General features: G+C 54.6%; 2 protein-coding genes across 7 annotated transcripts; both read left to right on the plus strand.

Moving 5' to 3' along the window:
* The first annotated feature begins 5,157 nt into the window (after positions 1-5,157).
* Positions 5,158-16,620, plus strand: DUSP26 (dual specificity phosphatase 26). 5 transcript variants are annotated; one of them, XM_068662307.1, is made up of 5 exons: positions 5,245-5,277; positions 12,612-12,785; positions 14,691-14,963; positions 15,263-15,471; positions 15,863-16,620. In XM_068662307.1, exons 2-5 carry the CDS (start codon positions 12,673-12,675, stop codon positions 16,060-16,062), a joined length of 795 nt encoding a protein of 264 aa, XP_068518408.1. In that variant the 5' UTR covers positions 5,245-5,277; positions 12,612-12,672; the 3' UTR covers positions 16,063-16,620. The 5 variants fall into 5 exon arrangements, with proteins under 5 accessions (XP_068518411.1, XP_068518409.1, XP_068518408.1 ...); XM_068662310.1 differs by lacking the exon at positions 12,612-12,785 and having other exon boundaries at positions 5,158-5,277; positions 14,802-14,963; XM_068662308.1 differs by lacking the exon at positions 12,612-12,785 and having other exon boundaries at positions 5,165-5,277.
* Positions 16,621-17,380: 760 nt separating this feature from the next.
* RNF122 (ring finger protein 122) lies at positions 17,381-22,874 on the plus strand. Of its 2 annotated transcripts, none has more exons than XM_068662312.1 (6): positions 17,381-17,538; positions 20,590-20,746; positions 21,594-21,639; positions 21,973-22,014; positions 22,282-22,364; positions 22,448-22,874. In XM_068662312.1, the coding sequence occupies exons 1-6, from the start codon at positions 17,514-17,516 to the stop codon at positions 22,560-22,562; spliced, it is 468 nt and encodes a 155-aa protein (XP_068518413.1). In that variant the 5' UTR covers positions 17,381-17,513; the 3' UTR covers positions 22,563-22,874. The 2 variants fall into 2 exon arrangements, with proteins under 2 accessions (XP_068518413.1, XP_068518414.1); XM_068662313.1 differs by having other exon boundaries at positions 22,285-22,364.
* Positions 22,875-22,938: the final 64 nt, after the last annotated feature.

The raw sequence follows: 22,938 nt of genomic DNA on the forward strand, positions 1-22,938 counted from the left end.
TTTTGTCGTTCCCTCTCTCCCTTTTTAAGAAAAATCGAAATTAAGATGTTATGGTCCTGGCTCTGATGCATTGACTTTAGTGAGACTTGGAAGGAACCCAGGAGGGAGAGATCTCCAGAGCTGTTTTGCTGCCATTAAGGGACCAAAATATGGGCCAGGTCACTCAAAGAGCTCACGCTGGATACCAAGTTCTTTTAACAAGCAGACCACACGTCTGTTAACTTGATTATTCCCTTCCCTGCTCTTTGGAGGCACCCTCAGAGCCTGTGCTGCTTTTTAACCCCTTGCTGGTTAAGCTACACAGGCCTGGAGCTGCAAAGAATGCCACTAAGCACAAGCAAACCAAAGGGGCTGGATAATTTCCCTCTGAAAAGAAAACTACGTGTTTACATCTGCTATTTGTTTCCGAAAGAACAACAGTTTGTAAGTGACAGACAGAGGCCGTATCTTCTGCGTGAAATGCTCAAAAGCAAGCGGGAATTGTATTGGCCACACACAAAACAGCACCTCTGCGTTATAAATTTCCCTTCCCTAAATTGGGCCAATTGTGTGGGTGTGGAAAACTCAGCCAGAAGCCGTGTTTCTTGGAGTCGAGAAGGGAGTGAACACAAAGCAACAGAAAGGGAAAAGAACAGCAGGTGAAATGAGCGCCTTGTAGGAGTCCTCCTCTCATTACCGCAACAATGCTTTGGCTTGTGCACTTCTGCTGTTGGGCCTTTCCCCTCCTTGGAGACAGAACACTTAATGATAAAATACCCCCTTTGTTAAAGCAGAAGTAATATTTAACAGCTGCAAAGCAACCCGTTCGCACTGGAGTGAGCTTCCTCTGCCGCGAAGGAAGGGGGAAAATGTCAAGGGCACAGCAGGTGCCGCGGGTGCCTCCCGGCCTGCGCCTGATTGCGGCTGAGGGGAGGTTTATCGATCGCTTGTGCCCAGGTCTGTGGGCAGACTGCACATCCAGCTCTACACACGTGCTCTGTGGCACGTACAAATCATGGTACGTGGCACGTGCAAGTCATGGGACATGGTACATATGAGTCATGGCCAGGAGAACATGGGCTCCCGAGAGGTAGGGCCTAAGCTCTCCTCTCACCAAGCAGTCCTGGAGCTGGGGCAGGTGTGTCCCCATGGCCCAGTGTACATAAGTGGTACATCTACTAACGCAGACACTCATTATTACCCACTTTAAAAAAGAAAAAAAGAAAAAAAGCAGAGAAGCCACTGTAGTTCTGTGTTCTGTAAGAGTTTTGTGGGCAGAGGAAGTGAACTTCTGGCACTGATGGACATTTCCAAATCGACTCTGGTGGGCCTCTGCTGGAGCGCTCAGCACAGGGATTTCACAGACTGAGGCTTTTTGGAGGCTGGGTTACTGTTCCCAGTCAGGGCCTGCATTCAACACTAAAACCTCTGTGCTGAAGAGGAGAGGAAAGCTTCCTTTACCTCCCCAGGCCTGTGCTTGCAGACCCAACTGTCTCCTTCAGATTTTCGCTGGTTTTGGTGGTCTCAGGTACCTGCACCATCGAGACCAGCCCCTTTCCACTTCTTTCTTAACCAGCTCCCAGCCAGCACAGCCCCACGAGTCCCAGCAGAGTTACTGTGCTGTCTGCTGGTGTAGGGAACGGCAGAATTTGGCCTGTCTGGCTGCTGACGATGCTTCCCTATCGTTCCCAGTTCCTAAGTAATTACAATAGCTCTGCATTGCTGTCAGACATAATATTGGCCCTGTTCTCCTCCTCCTCTGGGATTCCAGGAGCATATCCACGGGTTCCAGATCCATTCTGCATTCTGGCCAAAGCCTGGCGAGCGCAGTGTGTGTATCACACCGGTTACCGCTACAGCATGAGTAATTTGGGGAGGAGGGAGGTGAGGGAGCAGAAAAAGAAAGCTTCTCCAAATCCTTCAGCTCTTCACTTGGACACCGTGAATGAGATATTTAAATACGTTGCCGTGGAAACAATCAAAGAAGGGGGTCTTTGTGTGTGTGTGTGTGTGTTTTAGTAATCCCAAAGGGGGTGTTTAATTGGAATCAACCACAGCTTTTTAACTGTGTTTTAAATTGGAGAGAAATAAAAAGAAGAAGCTGCCAGAAAAGGAACATTAAATAAAGGGGGGGAAAAAAGCCCACATGAAACAAGATGGGGGGAGAAAGGGAAATCAAAAGAATAAATTTACTGTAACTGGCAAAGGATTCATTAGGGTTACAACAAAGCTCAGTTCAATTTCCCTCCTATTGACATTAACGAGTTTGATGTAGGTCTAGCCTGAAAGGCAGCAAGAACATCTTTCTCTCTCTCCCCCTCTGCCTGGTCCCAGGGGACCGAGCAGCTGTCTGAAAATTGCTCCACACAGGGGAATAAGGTTTCTTTTCTTCCCTCCTCGCATTTTTCTTCGTCCAACCGCACCCGCTCGGAGCGGCGCCCTAGGAGCCTGCCTCGCCACTTGCACTCGTTGCAGCATCTCCTCCCTCCTGGACTCTGACATGGACGTGCCATTTTACTGCTGATGGATCCGAGAGGTTATTTATTGCTATCCCCCGGCTTGAATGCATTGGGCTATTACCATGGTTATTTTTGGTTCCAGCAACAGCCCCTCTGGGCTTGTAATTAACTATTATTATTGTTAGTCCTGGGGTTACTATTTCAGCTAAAGGACGGTGTTAGTACAAGAGCAACCTCACTGTGAGTAAGCTTATGCTCAAAATTTGGGAGATTTTTGCACATTGAAAAGGCTGATCCTGAACTAAGGGCAGCGGCAGAGGAAGCCTAACAGTTTCAAGAGAAAATGTGATAGGGTATGAATGAGATCTTATCTCAGAGAGCTGAACTTCATGGTCCAGAAGGTCTTTTCCAATCTCTGGCTCTTATGTTTTATGCTTTTTGTATTAAAATGAGGTGTCAGAGGGTCAGAATTACAATGCACTGTGTATTCACTCATTCAGACACAGAATAGAAGCCGGTTCCTGACCCTTGTGTAAAAAGACAAGATTACATTTGGGATGAATTCTGCGTGGCTGGAGGTGCCGGTACTTGCACACCGAGGAAGGGGCACTGATTCCAGGTGCCAGGATCAGGCTCTTCTGCCCTGCTGCAGGGAGCCAGCACGAAATTAGCACAGGAGACAGTCACCGGGAGGAGTCCAGAGGCACAGCACGAGGAAGGGACTTATTCAAGGTCCAGTTTTACTGTTATTTTTAGATTGAGCATATTTTACCACCCTCTAGAGAGGAAATGGGAGACTGCTGCTTGGTCCTGCTGTATTTTGGAAGGACTTGGAGCTGACGTGACAGAAGTTACACGTTTTTGTCATTATTAATAATCACCTACTGTGCTCATCAGCGCAGTTGTTGGAAACTGGGAATGCCCAGGGAGGTGAGGAAATCAGCCCAGGACCAAACTCAGCCCCAGCTGTGTGTAACTTTGCTGTTACTCCGAGAGGTCTGTGTGAAGAGGCCGTGGCTGAGATGGAGCACCTGGTGCTTGGTGCCATCCCAAAAAAAGCCGTCCACTTGGAGACCCTGGCACACTGTCAGGAGCAGCTTTACCTTACAGACTAGAAATCAGGGCATGCTGAGCTGCCATCAGCTGAAACAATTCTGTTTTGGCAATATTTTCCCTTCCAGCTTGGCCATTCCTTGGCTAGAGCTTCCAGTTTTCAACCACGGCAGCCCCAGGTCCTAGCTCAGGTGCACAAACCTCTGCTTGCTTCTTCATTTTCACCATAAACCAAACTCCTTCTGCCAGCTTTCCCCCTCGCTCCCCGACTCTTTGCAACTGGCACCTTCCTTGAAGAAGAATAGCAAGAACGAGAATGTATAGCCGTAATAGATTTTCCCCACCGGAGTGTACGCGAAATTTAAGGCTTTGCTCTGGACACTGAATGGTTGGTCATTAACGCACTTCGAATCAGCAGCATAAAACAATCCTCATAAGTGCTCCTGTGAAAAATGGTGGCAGAGATCAGAAGTGATCAGAATGCAGACGGGAGCTGCAGCTCTGGGCGTAAAAATGATTAATGAAAAATCCCCGGCATCCTTTCTTCTCTTTGCAAGGGAGGAAGCGAGCGAGCTTGACAAGAACAACGGCTCCTCGTGTGAGGAGGATAATAGCAGGAATGATATGTCTCCAGGAGATTCCCAAGGCCTTGCGCACACGTAATAAATTGCCCTTGTCACTTTTGGGAAACTTATGAAGAAAGATCACCAAAGCCAGCGGAGGCAATGAGGGAAAAGAACAAAAGACTCAACCCCAAAGAGCCCAGCCTTGCCTGGGAGGCGCACCGGCTCCGCTCACCCCTCGCCTCCGTTTGCTCAGCAAAGTGTTTCTGAAGTGAACAGAAGGAGTTGGGTCCCCGGGCTCATAAAGTATCTGTCAGCGTGTGACAGCAGTAAAGGCAAGGCAGGGGCTGCGGGATGCAAAGCTGAGCATCTCAAACCCTGTTGGAGAGAGCAGGGGAGCTGCTGGCAGGCCCCCGGTGCTGCCGGGTGGGCGCTTGCAGCCAGGGACCCAGGAGGTTGCCTGGGATGTCCTGGTAGGTGAGGGCTCTGGCTTCACAGAGCTTCCTTTCTTCCCAATTTCTGTCATATTCCTTACATGAATGGTGTAAATCACTTATTCTCTTCATGCCTCAGTTCTCAGTTCATATGAGTTTGCATAAACCCGCCGGTGAGGCACGGAGGGATCCAGAGGCGGGGGTCACACTGGGAAAGCTGCTTTAATTTCCTGCTCTGCCTCCAGCTTCCGTGTGCCGTCGTAAATCACTGAAAGCAAGAAACATGAAGATAGATGGACTTTGCAATGCTCGACTGGTGCTGCCCAAAGCACACGGGGACTATCTAAGAGAGTGCAATCAACATATCTCCAGGCTGCTATTTGGGCATATGCAGGAAAGGCAATTTAGCAGAGCAGGGGTCCTTTAGGCAGTGGCTCAGAAGTGAGATAGTTTCCCTTTGTGAGTCATTCTGGTAAGACTTAGGACCCTGCAAGTGATCTGTGTGGATTTTTCCCTTAGTGGCTCAGTGTCACGATCTCTGTATTTTAATAACGGGGATGGCAGCACTCGCTGTTAGCCCTCTTTCCCCTGGGCATTCATTTGAACACCTGCTGCAGGTGGCTCGTCCTCCCTTGCTCCAGCACCACCAGCCTCAGCTGTGAGGATATTGCCATCAGTGCCTGCCAGGTGCATGGAGAAGATAAAGGCAGGTCCTGCATTAATGGCTGCTTTTGGGATTTCTGCTGTAGCTTCAGGGCTGGCTGTGAACGGAGGGCTGGATGGCAGCAGGTAAAAGCACCCCTTGGCAGAGCAGCGTGGCCACGGTCAAGCAGATGCCCCCAATTCTGCTTTGTTGTCCCACTGAGAAAAATGAAGGGGAGTGTTTTTTGCTCAAGCACCGGGTCTGTGTGGGGAGATAACAGCCTGCTGAGGCCAGGCTAGCACTGTTGTGAGTGAAAAGCTTGTTGCGGAGGTGGAGGAAGAGCTTTGCTGCACCTGGGCAGCATAAACCAGGCAGGAGGCACTGCACGGTGCTGACTGCCCTCGCCAGGATGGCTTCACCTGGCCACGCTTATTTACCTGCTGTCATATCCCATTCATCCCGGCACTTTATGGGGGGCAGGCTCTGCCCTCTGCTCCCAGCCTCAGCCAAGTTCTTTCAAGGTATTTGCCTTCCTGTGAGCACGCAGGAATAATAGCGGCCGGGAGCAGGGTCATTTATTTGGCCTTTCATGCTCCAGCGTGATGGATGAGGATGCTGATAAATAGCTGCCTCCACCAGAAGGACTATTTTTGGTCCTTAGTTCCCATACGTGGCTGTGTAAATCGTCTTCCTGCTCACCTGCCTCATGAACAACTGTTAAAGATCTCTGAATGCCAAGCCCAGGGTTAAAGCTGTGCCTTAGGATGGGAGCTGGGGGTTTTCTGCTCCCTTACTGTAAATAAAAGTGAATTTCTTCCCTGCTTGCAGTCAGCTCCTTCCCGTGGGGCAGGGACTCCAGGGGAGCACCACGAATGCCCTTGGGGGAGTTTCAGGGCTTCATATTCTGGCTGCAGCAAATCCTGGGGGATTTCACAGCCCGTTAAGTGCCTGATCCCTTGGCACCTCCCAGCTCCCGAGGCGCCCTGTTCCTGAGGGACCCAGAGCTGCTGGAAGCACCAGGCCCAGGGATCACAGCCGCATATCCCCAGGAGAAGGGCAGAGGGGAAAAATAAACAGGGAAAAATCAGAGAAAAAATTGGAAAAGGAAAGCTCTGGCATAGGAGCGGTGTGCAGGAGGCTTAGTTTCAGGGCTGATTTTCCTTCAGCTCCCTGCATGACTTTGCAGCAGTCAGTGTGCAGAAATATGTGCTTTAATTTTCTCTCCTGTTTCTAAGCATATTTTCCATTATTTTCTGTCTTGTCTAAGCCAGACAGGACTCAGGATAGATTTAGATACCTGCATTCTGTGACTGTACGTTTCCTAGTGCCATGGGACACTGATTTCATTTGGATTTCTAATTTGTTTCACAATACTGTGGAATAATTAGAATTATTAAAGCTAAAATGTTCTTTGCTGCCTGTTTCCACTAGGCGAAGCAGCTCAGACTGTCACGTCTTTGGGGAGGGGAGAGGAGGAGGTTTGTTTTTTTTACTGCCTCACAATCTTTTGTCCTTCGCGACCTTTACTTCTTTTGCTAAAATTAACATTTCTGCTAAAAACAGAGGTGGGAAATTGGTCCCTCTTCCCGCTGCACCAAACATTCCTGCCGAGGAAATGTTCCTCCTTTCATAGCCGTGCTACGTGGCATATCGGTCGAGGTGATCTGCCCTTTCTCAGGCTAAATCATCGTCTCTAATGTTTTTCTTCTTTCATTATTACTCTCCTCTCCTTGAAACACGAGTACCTTCTGTGTTGACTGGAGCATTACTGTCTCTGCTGGTAGCAGATGGAAAGCCAAGCTGGAGGTACAAGTCGTGTTACCATAAGAGCCAGCAGCAAAATGTAATGGTTTCTAATGTAACCCTTCAAGTCATTGACAGAGCAGTTTCTCATTTTTTGTTAAGAAAAAAAAAAAAACAACAACCCTGAGGCAGAACTAAGTGTGCTGGTAAAATCCTGCCTTCAGATGTTGGGAGTTTTACAACTGGCATTGATGGATCTGGGAATTTTTAGCCCTTTTATTGGAGTAAATCAATCACTCGAGAGATTTCCTGGGGATAGGCAGGAAAGGATTTCCATACTGCAAAATCAAGCAGCAACATTTTCAAAAGGAAGACTACTTCTGATAGTCTAATTAGAAACATCAGTTTGGGGTCTAATTGGCGGAAGCAAATCAGGCCCAAGTCATCTTGAGCGCATGCAAGGAAACTCAGTTTCTGTTTATTGGGACATTGTGCATTGTGCCTGTGTTTGCTGCAAGAAAACAATTAAATGACAAAACATTTTTTTTTTTTTTTTTTTTTGCTGTTTATTAATTTTAAATATTTGGTTTGGGTTGACCCAGTGTGTTTTTTTCCTCTCTGCTGATGTTTTCTATTTGACCATGAGCTGAAGTTCCTGGGTGGGTGTGAAGCTCTCATGGGCAGCAGTGGCATCCTGCATGGTAACCTGTGTAAGGTTTCTACAGGTTTTTGGGAGCACCTCAAATAGGGGATGCTCTACAGGTTTTTGGGAGCACCCATGCTGGGGCTGTTCTCCCCCAGCTCAGATCTTCCATCCCTCGCTTCCCTGTCCTGTACCACCAGCTGCTGTTAGAGCAAACCCAAACTCAGGAGCCGAGAGAGGAGCCGATTCAAAGTCCTTTCATTTGCAAATTCAGTGCTGTGTCATTGGTACATCTTTCGGAGCCCTGTAGCCAGCGTGGGATTTGGGAAGCTCTCTGTATTAGCTCGTCCCACACCCCGAGCCTCCTCATTCCCTATTCAGAGCTGCGGCGAGCCTTTGTGCTCCCAACGCCCAGCAGCCGCCGTTGCATCTCCGTTCGTCGACAAAGAGAAACCTTATCTTCTGATGGACACATACAGCACGGGCTGTGTGACATTTAAATCTCCCTTTGTCGCCAGCTCGGATATTTGTGCTGTTAAAAGAAGACCGTGCAGCCGGGTGATTTCATTACTGCAAATGTTATTACAGTGAAAGCCTGCTTGAGACGTAATGTCACTGAAGGGAAAATATGATCTAGCAGCGAGTGTGGCCTGCTAAAGGGTGCTGGGATTCATCACAGGCTGAAAGAAACCTCTCCAACATCAGACCTGTTAATGGAACAGCTTTTTTCTTCATCAAATCAAACCAGCCACTTCCTCAAAGCCCTAAGGCTAGGAATTAAAAAGAAGATTGAAAGGAATTAGGCACCCAACTCTCGCTGGCTTTCTATTTGAGCTCCTAAGCTCTTCTCCCTGCTTTAGAAATCGTTGCCGGGCTGTTGGGGCGCTTAGTGCCACAGACACAGTGAATAGAAACTCATTGTGTTAAGAGTAGCTGCAGACCTCAAAAAGACACCGCTGCTGCATGTCGTGCTCACAGCGATTAGTTCTTGCTCCAAGAACACCAAGGAGAGAAATAATCACGGATGGGTCCTGGCCTCTCTGAAGTCAGCACGAATTTACCAGGGACCTGCCCCCAGCTCCCACCCTGATGCAGATATAATTCCTTGTTTTTTTCTCCAGAGCAGATTTCCCAAAGGCTTTTGGATTTGCAAGGGCAAGAGTGGAGCTCCTGGAGGCAGAGGTGGCGCAGTGAGGGCTGCAGCTCTGGGAGCGCACAGCTCGAGGTGTGCGGTGCAGAGGTGATGCTGGTTACAGAGCGTGGCCGTCCCAGCACACCTGCCTTCGAGGTGCAGGTTTCCAGTGCTGATTGGCTCTATTTCAAAGATCTCTTTGCTATGCAAGATAGATGTGACCTTCATCTTGAAAGATTAGCCTTTAGAAAGCGCGAGTAGCTCAGGCTCTTTGCTAATGGGGATCGTGGCTGGCTCAGCCCTGGGTAGTTCTCTCCCTTCTGACATCTTTCCGAGCATTTAAACACAACGAGGAGCAGGTCAACAGCAAACCTCCCACCAGCTTTAAGAAGGTTTGGACTGTGCCCCAGCCTGCTCTCCTAACAAGATGTGACAAGCTGAAGTGAGCAGTTAGACAGAAAGCATCACGATTTCACAGCAGACTTTGCCAGCAACTTGCTGGGCTTTTCGACTATTTTTTTTTTCTTAGTGATTTTTTTTTTTCCCCTCTGTATGCTATAGCAACTCAGATCCATCCCAGGCTGCTCCTGACATTAACAAGACAGGGGATGACAGGCAGGATGCGTCCACGAGCAATTCAGAGTCTCCCCGCTAAGTAATCATAAACACTGCAAGTTTGCAACAAAGCCAGCAGCTGTCTCCCTCCCTCTGGACAAGCGCTGCTTCCTCGCAAATTGAGGCTCTGCAGGTTTTACAGCTGTCGGACAATGAGTCTGGTGCTGTTATTTCCTCTTCCTTTTTTTTTTTTTTCCTTCTTCCTTTCTCTTTCTTTTAATGGAAAATATCTCAGCGTTGCCAGAACTCGAGTGGCCCCCTCCAGCAGTGAATCGATAGAGCCAAGTGATGAGGCTTTAACTCCTGGCTGGCGCTGCCGCAGTGGGCACGGAGGAGTTGTGTTTCCTGCACATCCTCCCTTGCAAGGGTTTATTGCCTTCGATCACATTTCTTACAGGGAAGCAGGCGTCTGTTTTGGGGCTGGGAGAGGATTTTACAGCGCTCGAATGCTGCCCAAAAGGTGCTGAGACTGGAGAGGCTTGGGAGAGCCCCGGGAAGGCTGTAACCTCGAGCTTTGCAGTTTGCTTCCAGATTGCTGGAGCCCCAAAAGAAACCTTTATCCCTGCCCTAAACTCAGGCAAAAAGAGAGTGAAGATTATTACTTTATTGCTTTGATCAAGAGTTGGTGCTACCTTGGATATACTGGCCTCATGACCTTAGAAGCCTTTTGTGGATAAATTTTCAATGATTTTTTTTTTGAGGCAGCCTGCAGCAACCCCCATGGATGCAATGCTGCATCCGTGCAGCTAGGGAAGAGTGTGGTGGATTTACCTTCAGTGCCAGGAGAATCATGTTTGTCCAAATCCTGTCCAGTGCATTGCTGTAATGCAGCTCTGCCATCCTGCACGACCCCTTTCAACAACGCCACCTTCCCACCCTGACCACTAATGTAAAGAGGTTTAATTTTCTGTGGTTATTCCGCAGCTCTCTCTGCCCTCTGTGCTCCCTCCGTCTGCCACCCTCCTCTGCGGCGGGTCTATCAAATGGCACACGCTGGATGAAATACATATTCTTTCTGTTTATGATTGAGTGTAATAAACTCTGGCGCCTCTGCCTTCCAGGTGGCTTTTGGACATGCAGCATTTAGTGCGTGAAGTGATTGATCTCTGATCTTTAAAACAGAGCTGTGAAGACCGCGGCGAATTTGCATGCGTGTGGAGTGTAAAGCCAGGAAATAGCAGCTCTGAAACTCTCTAACCCCTGCCCTTTATTTCCTTGGGCTGAGTTTTCCATGTTTGACAATGTGCGTGGTGGTGATTTATGTATAACCAGAGCAGCCTCCAGTGGTTGGAGCTGTGAACTTTTCCGAGCTGCCCTTTATTGCAGCTCGCTTGCGGGTTTTGCAGAGCCCCAAACCTCGATTTCTCCCTGCTCCGAGCTCTGGCTCGGTGAAAAGGGACAGCTGGGAGCAGCGGGTGCCCTGCTTATTCTGCTGGGAGCCGATTCCCCTCCTAATGGAGCTGAAAGCAGCTGCTCTGTCCTCGCTGCTGCATGCAGCAGTTTCTGACACTAGATGAGACGTGGGGACGTGGTGGCTGCCTGTGCCAGCATCCCACCCCTGCTGTAACAGCAGCACCCCGCTGCAAGCCAGTCTGCCTGCTAGGGGATGTAGGAAATCCATGCTGGTGCTGTCCTTAAGCTGTCCAGCCCTACAGCACTCGGTGGTGGTGCCCGTGGCTGGGGAGAGCTGGTTCTTACCTCTCCTGGGTGCCCACAGCTGGGCTTTAGCTGCCCAGCACCAATGGCCCTGCTCAGGGGGCTCAGCATCACTGGGTGATGAAGCCCAGAGGAAAGTGGGGTTGCAGGATGTTTTTGGGGCTGGTTCTGCAGCTGGGTACATCCCTGGGGAGCAGCTTTGAGAGTCACCGCTGGTAGGAGAGAGGTTTCAACCCCCCAGCGGTGTTTGTGCCCCCTCCAAGCATGCAGACCCATTGCTTCGGGTCGCCTCCTGCCTTCAAGGAGAGATGCTTCAGAAGGGAGAAGGGACACGCCGAGCCGATAAATGCTATCAGGGAGCAAAGAGTGAGTCAGTCTCTGCTACAACACCGATGTTTATGGAAAACAAGGAGAGGAGGCGAGGCAGGGAGGTCAGCTGCGTGTCTGAGAAACTTCCCTTATAAAAAGCCCGATTGCTGACACCTCTTGCTGCAGCTGCCCAGGCATTCCGAAGTGTCTGAGACTTCATTATCTAAGAAGCTGTCACTGGCTTTGCTGGGGACTTCTGGCTGCTTTACAAAGCAATTCCAGTATTATTATTGGAATAAAAACATACCAACTACTAATCCTCTGTTTAAACGGCCAGTAAGTTCCCTGCGGGCAACTCTCTGCCAAAACGTTTATCCAGCTAATTTTATTCCGTGTTGTTTTCTTCTTACTCAGATTTAACCTTTTGTGACGAGGGTTGTAGGCGCTTCTGTGTAGAAGCGTGTTTTTCAGACTACTGGGACCGTAATTCCTTGGTGTGTGGCTGAGGGATGTGCAGGCATCCATACCCAGTGTACGGGACAGGGCAGGTTGCTGGTGATGCTGGGTTCGTGCCCAGAGCTTCTGAGGTTGCATCTGAGACCATTACAGATTCAGACGAAAACAAGACAGAAAATGTTCCCGTTTAATTGAACAGGAGGGAGGCAGGGAGCGCCACAAACCTTGGGATGTGGTGTTTGGCCTGGAACAGCGTGTTTCGACTCTTCCTCAGATTGTTTTTCCCACCACACTCCTACTTTCTGATTTGAGTCAAACTTTTAAATCGAACGCCAGCACTTCTAAGGGGATGGAGAATATTCTGCCTGGAAAATGCTTAAGTGAAATATTGCAGCGCTTCTGAAATGAATGGTGTCATTTAGAGAATGTCAAAACAAAAAGCTTCGATTTTTTGAACTTTTTATTTTTTTTTTCTAGGGGGAAAAAAGGTATTCCCTGACTTTGACGTGAATTTGTAAATAGATACCACGTATCTACACACACACACACACACAGGCTTATTTTCTTAGCAAATGAAGAAAATGTCACCAAGCCCTGGCTCTGCCAAACTGACCCTAAGCGAGGGGGTTGGACGGGGTCGATTATAAAAAAGAAATGAGGGAGCATCCCCTGGAGAGAGCCACAGAGCTCCGATGTAGGTAACCATGTCATCGGCACCACTTTGTCAGCTTTTTCTCCTTCTCTGCATGCCTGTGGCTTTTGGTTTGCGGGAGGAGGAGTGAAAGCAAAGCTGGCAGCAGCGTTTCGGTGTGTTGTTGCTGCTGCTGCTGTTTTCGTCCGCATAGTGATGGGCACCTCCGTGTGTGCCTCTGCATGCCTGCACGCGGTCTCCGACTCCGTGCCCGTCTCCCTCGTTCCTCCCTTAGCCACCCATGCACGGCGTGCTATAAACAAACCTGCCTCTGGACATGCCACGGCTTAAAATAGATGTTCATACATCAGCCGTTCTCCAGCGGCGGCGGCAGCAGCAGGAAGACATGGCCGACTGGATCTGCCTGCCACCCTCGCTCTGAGCAGGGGAAGCCTCAGCCCTCGCTAAGGTAGAGTACGGGGAGGGCGTCTCCTTCCTCCCCGTGTCTGTCTGTCTGTCTCCCTGAGCCTGTGCTCGCTCGGCGATGCCTCTTGCTCTGCGCCCAGGCAGCTTCTGGCTGCTTCCCCCCCTCCCTCCGAGCCCTGCACGGCTGCCAGGGGGGCTCGGGGACAGCCAGGAGCCTGCTTGGGAGAGCAGGGAGCGAGCCCCCCCCCAGGCTTGGCACCCACAAGGGGGGATGCAGGTGGGGTTTGGGAGGGATTTGGGTGCTGGGGGGGCTGTTTGGAGGACATGGATGGGGGCAATTTCTCTTCCCTGCAGCACCTTGTGGGGCTGGCACAGCGGTGTGCTGGGGGGGGGGGGGGGGATGCTGGAGGCCAGCTCTGGGCCTGAGTTTTGTGAGCTACATCCCTCCATAGGTGTGGGCTGCTGTTTTACCAGCCGGCTGTAGCAATCCGAGGGGCTGTCTGGCTCTTTACAGCCTCGTGCTGGGGGTGTGGTGGTTTTTCAGACCCCTCTGCTGCCCATTCCCTAACGCTGCCCGGGGCTGGTGGCGCGTGGCTGTGCTGCAGCCAAGGTCACCCAAGGTTTAAGGGCCCGGCACGCGGCCGTGCCAAATGCCATTTCCAGGTGGGTTTTGCCAAGTCGGGATGCCCAGCGAGAAGGAATCCAAAATTCATCAGGGCAGAGGGGGTGGCCCGTGCTCTGTGCTGGGGGCGAGCAGCATGGGCAGCACCCCAGGGTGCCAGGCAGCAGGGTCTGAGCTGCTCCCCCCGCAGAACAGGGAGCGGGGAGGGAGACGTGCAGCGTCTCCAGTCTCCCCCTGAGCTGCCTCATGCCCTTGCAATGTTTTCCTCCTCCGTGCCTTGCCAAGAAATGGCCGGAGGCTGCTTCCTTCTGCACTGTTGGCTGCTGGCCGGCGCCTTGGGCGAGATGTCCGAGCAGGCGGGCTGAGGGCAGCCAGCCCCGCACAAGGGTGCCAGCGCTGGGTGGCTGCGGTGGGACGCATTTTGGACACCTCCCAGCCCCTCCAGGGCAGAAAGGGAAATGATCTGCTCGATCTGCTCGTGTAGGGGGGCTCTGCAAGCTGGTGAGGCAGCAGCCAGCGAGCAAAACCAGGGGGCTCTGCCTGCTGCCTGGCTGCAGAGATTGTCACTGCTCCGAGGCTGGCCAGGGAGGTTTCCTGACAAATATCGGCATCATCTAAAGGGCTGAGAGCAGAGCCATGTCCCAGAGGATGGGCTCTGCAAAACGAGCTTTCGCATCCCCTGAAATTAACTCTTACCCACCCCAAACCTGTCCTGGGTGTTCAAATGCAGCAGCAGGACTGCTGTGCTCGGAGGGGTTAAGGCTGCCTCTCCCTCCCCGCAGGCTTTTGTGCCTGGTCCGCAGGAGTCTGGGCCCCAGCCAGACCCCGCGTGGTGCCATATGGAATCCTCCACCTGTTTGGGGCTTTTCCTCCCCGATCCTGGTGGCTTGCCCGGAGCTGGCCGCCTTCCGCTGCTTCTGATCACAGGTTGGCAGCCTCAGTTCTCGAGCTGGCATTGTCCCGCTGGCAGGCAAAACCCCCGAGCCAGCTCAGGAGGGAAGGTGGTCCTGTACAGAGCATCTCCTGCCAATGTGGCCTCAACCCAACTCGTGGGGCTGGAGCAAAACCTCAGCCCGTGGAGACTCAGCAATCTGGCTGCTTCTCCAGCTTCCCTGGCACCGCAAGCTGCTCCCCAGCAGCATCCCTTCTTGGAAGGGAGCGCAGGTGAGCGTGTCTCACAGCAGGAGCTGCTGGGAAGCTGGCTCGACACAGCCCTCTCACCATGAAGGTCAGGTTTTTGGCTGCTTCGGGCCAGCATTTCTACAAAAGGGCTGGAGCGAGAGGTCCCCGGCTCTTCTAACAGCATCTCCTCTGCTTCTGTGCCAGGACCGTGGGTGGCAGCAGCAGCAGAAGAGACCTCCAGGCCCCCCGCCGGCCTTCACGACCCCACAGGTATGCCTTGTGGGTCTCGGCAGCTCCCATGGCTTTCCTGTCCAGGTTCTCCAGGAACGGCACCAGGTCGCCGAGCCGGGGCTCGCGGGAGGAGCGCAGCAACCACCCCATCCTCAGCGTCTTCGAGCTGGAAAGGCTGCTGTACACGGGGAAGACAGCCTGCAACCACGCCGACGAGGTCTGGCCAGGCCTCTACCTGGGCGATCAGTATGTATCGGAGGGGGGCAAGAACGGGGGGCTGAGGGGTATTTGAAACGCGGAGGGCCGGGAGAGGAAAGCTGGAAGTGTGAGGGAGAGGAGGATGCGATGGGTTGGAGGAGGAAGGACGTGAGCACAGCTGTGCTGAGAGATTGGAGAGCTGCTGTGGGAGGAGGTGGTGTGCCCATGGAGTCTGTGAGATTGACTCTGATGAAAATGGACAGCCCTTACACCATCTTTGGGATTTTTTTTTTTTTAGCGTTGGACGTTTCTAAACTCGCACACCTCTTCTCTGTTCCTCCCCGCAGAGATATAGCAGCCAACCGCCGCGAGCTGGCCCACCTGCGCATCACCCACATCCTCAACGCCTCGCACAGCAAGTGGAGGGGGGGCGCCGAGTACTACGAGGGCACGGGCATCCGCTACCTGGGCATCGAGGCCCACGACTCGCCTTCCTTCGACATGAGCCCCTACTTCTACCCTGCCGCTGACTTCATCCACCAGGCGCTGAATGAAGGTCAGCGGTAAAGATTGGCGGGGTGAATTGGGGAGGGGAGAAGCTCCCTTTGGTGGGTGGAAAGCTGGATCAACATCCTATTGCTATCCATCCATTGGAGATGGGCAAAATTAGAGCACTAGCCCCATAGATCACAGCCTCAGCCTGTGTCCAGTTCCTATTCAGGCTGTTTTGGGATATCCTGATGCACTGACACCCTTTCCCAAGGGGAGGACCTCAGTGCATCACGTCCCTATTAAATTTGGGGCCCTACATCTAACCCTGGAGGCTGCACACCTGCAGTGCCAGGCTGCACCATGGCAAACGGTTGGGTCCTCTTTTATTTATTTATTTGTTAATTGGGATGTTTGGTCTGCTGTGACACAGCCCCTGTGTTTTGCCCCCTCCCCAGGAAGGATCCTTGTGCACTGTGCTGTCGGGGTGAGCAGGTCGGCCACCTTGGTCCTCGCCTACCTCATGATCCGCCACCACATGCCCCTTGTAGAAGCCATAAAGACGGTGAAGGACCACCGCGGTATCATCCCCAACCGGGGCTTCTTGCGCCAGCTGGTCGCCCTGGACAATGCCCTGAGGCTGAAGAGGAGCTCGTGAAGGAGGATGAGAAGGGGTTGTGCGGTGCTCCCCTTTCCCCCGTGCCCGCTGAGTGATAGGGGTAGGCCTTTCCTCCCAGTGCAGATGCTTGGCAGCTAAATAGGGTCCCGTGCAACCGGCCCCCCCCTCTCAGCTGAGGGGGTCCCCAGACATGCGAGCTATTCCTAGTGGTAAAGTCTAGGCCCTCAACCTGCAACCTCAGCACCTCGGTAGGCCTGATGTATCGCCTCCTTCCCAGCCTGCTCGCTCCGAGATGCCTCTGGAGGGACTCAGCCCCACGTTTCAGGTTTTTCCCTACCCCGTTTGGCTCCAGGAAGCCTTCAAGGGTTGGCTCTCCCACGTGGCAGACGCATTTGCCAAGCCGGTCCCGTCCCTTCCTCCCGGGAGACTGAAGCTGTGTGTGTTCCTCGTCTCGTTTCCCATTTGTTTTCGGTCTGTGTAGCAATGTGAAGTCGGTCTGGTGTGTGGGCTCTGGCAAACGGGCCTTTTGTCATCGTGTTTGGATGTCCTCCACGCCTAGTGTTAACCTGTGAAAATAAAGACAGCGCTAAGGAAGAAGCCTGGCCGTCCCTCGAGTGCTTTGGGACAGACTTTTTGTTCGGGCCAGGATCTGGCTTGGTGGAAAAGCCTTGCCTTGGGTGGCACCCTATGGTGCCCACCCTATGGCCCCCACCCCTCGGGGTCTCCTGCAGGCTCCCCGGCATGGCTGGGGGTGCTGACGGTGTCCAAAATCTCCTGCATGAGGCTGAGAGACACTGGGAGCTTCAGCAAAGCTCCCAAAAGGGCTGGTGAACAGGGCCACAGGCTGCTTTGGGGTGGAAGAGCCCTTAAGGACCATCTCATCCCAACCCCCTGCCTGAGCCCAGCTCACCCAAAACCCACACCCAGCCTGACCTTGGGCACTGCCAAGCATGGGGGGGGGGCACCCCCAACTCTTTGGGGCACCCTGTGGAGCACCTCACCGCCCTCAGAGTGAAAAAATTCTTCCATAAATCCAACCCAAATCCCTGCTATTTTAGTTCAAAGCCCTCACCCAGGTCCCAACCCTGCACCCCAAAACAGAGACCCTCCCCAGCTTCCCTGGAGCTTTCCCTTTTGGGGGCCACACACCCCCAGGGGAAGCTGTTTGGGACCAAGGGGGGTTCTATAGGGCCGGGGGGGGCTCTATGGGACCACGGAGGGCCCTATAGGGCCGGGGGGGGGGGCTCTATAGGGCCGGGCTCCCCACACTGCGTGCGACATGCAGCCCCTTCACCATGCCCGGGGGGGGTCCCGGAGCCCTTCACCGGCCCCCCCTTTAACTCGGGGGCGGCCCCGGGCCTTGGGGGCTCGGCTTGGGGCGGGGTTTGGGGCCCGGCCCCGTTCCCCGGCTCCCGGCCCGGCCCCGCTCCCGGCCATGGCCCCGAGCCGCGCACGGCGGAGCCGGCCCGGCCCCGCGGAGCCGCTCCCGGATGCCCCCGTTCCAGTGGTGCCACGGTGAGAAAAGGGTTTTTTTGGGGGGGTCAGGAGGGGGTTTGGGGGGTCCTGGGGGGGCTGCGAGGGGTTTAGGGGCGCCAGGAGGGGGTTGGGATAGGGTAGGAGGAGTTTGGGGGGGGTACAAGGGGGCTGGAGGGGAAGGGGGGGGGTTGGGGTCAGGAGGGGTTTGGGGGCGTTAAGGGGGAGGCAGGAGGAGTTTGGGGGGGTACAAGGGGTTTGGAGGGGGCAGGAGGGGGTTTTGGGGTCAGGAGGGGTTTGGGGGGTCAGGGGGCTGCTGCTCCTCCTGGGAGATTTGGGGGAAGCAATGCCTGGGAGCAGGCAGCCCCCCACATCCACCCCAATAAGTTTTGCCCCCCAGGCAAGGGGTGCCGTGCTCTTTGGGGTCACCCCCCTGGTGTCACCCCCCTGGGGCAGGGGGAAGCGCTGCTGAGGACCCTGGCAAGAACGGGGGCCGGTGGTTTCAGTCCGATACCCAGTAAAGAAGTGAAGTTTTCGCCTCGTCCCAATTGCAGCTCCTCTTTCACATCACGGCTCCTCCTGTTGCTCAGCCATAGTTTGGGGCATTTTGCAGGTAATTTGGGACCTGGCTACCCCCGCTGCGAGCTGCCTGGCACAGGGGAGCCTTTTGGAGGAAGCCCCTTCCCGCATCACAGCAAACGTGACCTGGAAGCTGCATTCAATTTTGCGATGCGAAGCCCACGGCTTTTGTGTGGGAGGGGAAAGAATGGGTTTTATTTCATGACCTGCTGAGTTTTCCATTCCTTGTGTTGAAGAAGAATTGGGGTGAGGGAGAAGCTCGGCTCAGCAAAAACCCAAAAACACAGTGCCCGTGCAGAGCTCGTGTCTGTCCCGGTTTAAAATCCTGCCTGGAGCTGGGGGGTCGCGGTGGTCGAAGGTGTGCTGTTTGACCCCAAATGCTGTGGGGCCTGGATGTGGGGGGCATTCTTTGGACCGTGCATCCGTCCTTTGGTCGTTTGGTGGCAGAAATTATCCCCGGGGCTCTCAGAGGCTCAGCTCAGCACCGAAATCCACCAGGCAGCCTGAACCTGCTGGGGTTGGAGGTGGCGCAACCCCCAGTGCCCCGACAGGTCGGGCTGCACCTTTCCTGCTTACACAGGGGAGTTTTTGGGGTTGGCATGAGAAAACACTCCGCTGGCAGGGCGCACCGCCTTCCCGAGCAGCCCTCGGGTAGCGAGAAGGGTGAGAAAGACATCGTGTGTCTGCAGCCCTTCTGCAGATGTCCTCTTTGCTCCTTTTTTTCACCTAAATAATTGTTGGAGCAGCTTTCAAGGCTCCTGGCTCCAGGTGCAAAACCGTCCCCGGGTGGACTGAGGCTGGTGACAGGGTTGTTTCGGTTTGGGTTTGGTGCCCCTCAGGCCTTCATTGTATTAAAACCAGCTGCCTTCTGTTCCTCCCGAGCTAAAAATATGGAAAGCCTTTGTCAGGAGAAGGGGGTTGTGCTAATTAAAACCACAGCCGAGCCAGCGCCCAGCCTGCTGCTGGGGGAAGCTGGAAGGGGCCGGCCAGGGTTGGGGAGGCCCCGGATTTGGGGAGGGGGTCGCATCTCCCCCCTGGGACCTGGCAGCAGCTTCGCCTCCCAGCCCGTGGCTCTGCCTGGAGCTCGTGGGGGCTGGAAAGCTTCTTTAGCAGGAATGAGCCCGGCTGAGCTGGCGAGCCTAAAATTAGCCTTGCCAGCTGTGCTGCGGCTGGCGGGGACGTGTTGGACCGGCTCCTCTTCGGTACAGGGCCGGGACTTGGGGCTTCTCCTCTTCCACCTCGCCTTTTCCCCCTGCTGCTGCTTCTGCTGCCCCTCGGGTGCCCGTGCAAGGGATTTTTAATGTCCCATCGACAGCTGCTGCCAGCCCGTGTCCCCCCACCACACACCAGCATTACCTCATTGACTTGTTTGTTTTTTGTTTTGTTTTGTTTTTCTCATTCTATTTTCCGAGCATTTCTCAATCATTTCCAGTAGGGAAATGGAAAAAAAAAAAAAAAAGAAAAAAGAAAAAAGAAAAAAGAAAAAAAACCAGCTTTCTTATTGTCCTTCCCTGCACCTGGTGGTCTCGAGAGCAGGAGGCAGGGAGAGCAGGACCCGGCAAACAAATCCTCCCTTTCCCTGCTGTGTGGGTGAGGAGGCAGAGGTGGCGTGGCCAGCAAAAAAAAAAACCGTTTCCTACAGCCCAGACGCCTCTCTCCGGCCACGCAGGGTTTGGCCAGCACACCACGTGTAAACTCTGAGTAAATTCCGCGTGCACGAGGACGCAGACACCCGGCAGAAGCCCAGCTGGGAGCACCACGGGGCCGGGGGCATCGGTGTGCGTCCTGCTGCTCCCCAGGGACCTCACCACTTGTGCAGAGCTTTCTAACGCCGTGCCCTGCCTGTCTCTGCTGTCCCGGTGGAAAGCAGTTTTCCTCCTCTCCTGAGAAGCAGGCGGAGGATTTTAGCGGGCTGTAATTAAACCCAGAAGTGTTTCTGGAGGAGCTTTTTGATGAGCTGGCCCGGCACCCTCTGTTCCTGCGCTGCGCCTCGCGGGCAGATGCTCCGCAGAGCACAGCTGGGGCCTCCGCTCTGCTTTGAAGTCCCGTGTGAGCCCGATCTGCTGGGAAATCAAAGCTCTTGTGGGGTCAGCACCGTTTCGAGACAAGCAGCAGCGCTCACCCACTGCCAGACCCCGACTTTGCATCAGCCAGCAGTGGGTTTGGTGTCACCTCGCTGGGTGGGCACCCTGCTGCCCTCCCCGTGCTGCCACCACCCCGTGCGGTGCCCTCCTGCCCCGTTCGGTCTCTGTGCCACCCAGCACAGCCCCGGGGCTGCTCCTGGCTCCCTCCAAGCACTGACAGGCACCAGCTGCTCCGGCTTTCCGAGCTCCATCCCTCCCTAAATCCCCTCCTGGCTCCCCTGGGGCCTCTTTTCCTTCCAGACACCGGGACTCTGCCTCTCGTTTGTGCTGCTGGAGAAGGGTTTTGGGACCGTGGAAGCACAGAGGTGGCTGCAGCCACTTCAGGGACTCTTTTCCATTCTAACCGCTGACTTCTCTTTCCTCCCCCAAGGGTGCTCCTGCAGTCTGGGCCTGATTTATACCCCTAAACCCTGCACGATGCCCCCCATCACGTTCCAGGACCTGCCTCTCAACATCTACATGGTCATTTTCGGCACCGGCATCTTCGTCTTCGTGCTCAGCCTCATTTTCTGCTGCTACTTCATCAGGTGAGCCGGGCAACCCCCTCGGGGCCATCCCAGCCCCGTAGATGCCTCCGCCTTGCCCTCCCCCGTGCCCCATTGTTCTGCCCCACACCCCAGGAGCCTTTTGCCACGGGGATCTGACCCCGCAGCGGGGCCAGGCACGCCTGCAGCCCCCGTGGTCCCCGCGGTGGAGCAGGGCAGGAAGCGCAGGAAGGGGCTCCTGTTTTCCAGGGGACGTTTCGGAGGGCTGCATTGTGTCGGGCAGGGGGAGGAGCGGCGCTGCACGGCAGAGGATGTCTTTACATTGCCCTCCCTGCTCAGCCAGGGCTATTTTTAAACTCGGAGGCAGCAGCTGGCCTTTCTGCGGGCCTCCAGCCCTTCTCTGCGGGATGCCCCAGCTCTCTGTTGCCAGCCTCGCATCTCTCAGCCTCTCAGGGGCTGCAGAAGGACATTTCGGGGCTTGGCGTGGAGGAGAAGCGAAGGCAGTGAGGTCCCCTGCCCCCTGTGCCTTGCTGGGGCTCTCTCCGAGGGAGCTTTCCCTGGCGCCCTCGCCTCGGCCAAGGTCGTGGCGGGGCTGGGAGCTGCCGGCGGGCGAGCTGGAAATCGAGCGCTTCCTGCGCCACCAACGACTTCCTAAGGCAAACAATCGGGGCCGCCGGCTCTTATCACTCCCTGCTGCTGATTCCTGATGGCTCCCCAGCGCTGCGGGACCAGGTCCTGCCCCAGCACGGCTCAGCCCTAAATCCCATCCCCGGGCTGGGCAGCGCCGCGCTGCCCTGGTGCCTCCTGAAATTTCGGGGTTGTGCTGCTCCCAGGTGGCTCTTGAGGGTGTTGTAAAGCTCACGGTGCCTTTTTCTCCCCCCTTCTCCAGCAAACTGCGGCACCAGGCTCAGAGCGAGAGGTTCGGGTACAAGGAGGTAAAGTCATGGCTGTTTCCTACACGCACACATCGCTTTGGGGCCAAGCGGGAGGCGGGGGTGCAGCAGGGACCGATGCTTCTCGTCCCCAGCTGACCTGAGATATTCAAAGGCAGCGTGATGGGACACTGCTGCTGCTGTGCATGAGCTCAACCTGCCCTTTCCTGGCTCATTTTGGATCCCATTGGCAAAATCCCAATGGGATCCAGGCCTGGACACGCAGTCGCTGCCCATCCAGCCTGGATTTTTGCCAGCTCAGTGCTTGTTTGCAGTGAATCCCACAGCCCAGCTCGGTCCCAGCTGCTCCTGATCCTGTCTCCTTTTCTCCCGCAGGTGGTTTTGAAAGGCGATGCCCGGAGGCTGAACGTGCACGGGGTGAGCGCAGAAACCCCTCTGGGGCTGGTGGGGATGGTGCTTTGGGTCCCCATTGCTCGGCGAGGCAGGACAGGGACGTGCCAGCACCGCATGAAACTGGTTGGAAATTGGGGAGGGAAACTCCCTGCCAGAAATTCCTGGGAAGAGACCCCACCACCCAGGGCTTTCCCTGGCCACAGCATCACAGCAGGAGCGGGGCTGTGCGTGGGCATTTTATAGGGTCCTGTGCGTTCGCACCATCCCTAACCCCACTCTCATCTCCCGCAGCAGACCTGTGCCGTCTGCCTGGAGGATTTCAAGGCGAAGGAGGAGCTGGGGGTGCTGCCGTGCCAGCACGCCTTCCACCGAAAGTGAGTACAGCGCAGCGGGGAGCGGGGATTTCCTCCCCACGGGGGTTTTTCAGCCTCACGTTTCCCCCCCCTACACCCTGCAGGTGCCTGGTGAAGTGGCTGGAGGTGCGCTGCGTGTGCCCCATGTGCAACAAGCCCATGGCGGGGCCGGCACAGCCCCGCGCCGGCATCGGGACGCTGCTGGACGAGCTGGTGTGAGCGGCCCCGTGTCCCTGGGGGGGACGAACGCTTCGTCTCGGAGGATTCGGGATTTCGGAGCTGGGGTTTTTAACTCGTGGGGGCGCTGCGTTGGTTTGGGGGCGGTTTTTATGCTGCCCCTGGATGCTCTCTGCCGGGACCCCCTGGGCTTGCTGACGGAAGGCAGAGCCCACGGCACTGGCAGGGCTGTGCCCCCGCTGCTCCCCGCGTGGGGGTGTTTTTGTAGCTGCCCCTTCTGGACTTTGAGGCTCCCGTTTTGGGGAGAGATTGTGCGGTTTTGTGTAACGCCATGATTAAAAGGACTGTTTCTCAGCCGGCTGTGGGCACTCGGGGTTCCGGGGTATTTTGGGGTGGCCGAGGAAAAAAGCTTCAAAGG

Source organism: Anas acuta, chromosome 27, assembly GCF_963932015.1.
Source record: "Anas acuta chromosome 27, bAnaAcu1.1, whole genome shotgun sequence".
NCBI lineage: Eukaryota > Metazoa > Chordata > Aves > Anseriformes > Anatidae > Anas > Anas acuta.

What these genes read in the sequence shown, in the direction of transcription:
- DUSP26 (XM_068662307.1), top strand. Translation starts at nt 12,673, where the DNA reads ATGTTCATACATCAGCCGTTCTCCAGCGGCGGCGGCAGCAGCAGGAAG. An exon ending in AAGCCTCAGCCCTCGCTAAG is followed by an intron (nt 12,786 to 14,690) that starts GTAGAGTACGGG and finishes CTTCTGTGCCAG; the next exon opens with GACCGTGGGTGGCAGCAGCA. An exon ending in GGCCTCTACCTGGGCGATCA is followed by an intron (nt 14,964 to 15,262) that starts GTATGTATCGGA and finishes TCCTCCCCGCAG; the next exon opens with AGATATAGCAGCCAACCGCC.
- RNF122 (XM_068662312.1), top strand. Translation starts at nt 17,514, where the DNA reads ATGCCCCCGTTCCAGTGGTGCCACG. An exon ending in CCCGTTCCAGTGGTGCCACG is followed by an intron (nt 17,539 to 20,589) that starts GTGAGAAAAGGG and finishes TCCTCCCCCAAG; the next exon opens with GGTGCTCCTGCAGTCTGGGC. An exon ending in CAGCACGCCTTCCACCGAAA is followed by an intron (nt 22,365 to 22,447) that starts GTGAGTACAGCG and finishes TACACCCTGCAG; the next exon opens with GTGCCTGGTGAAGTGGCTGG.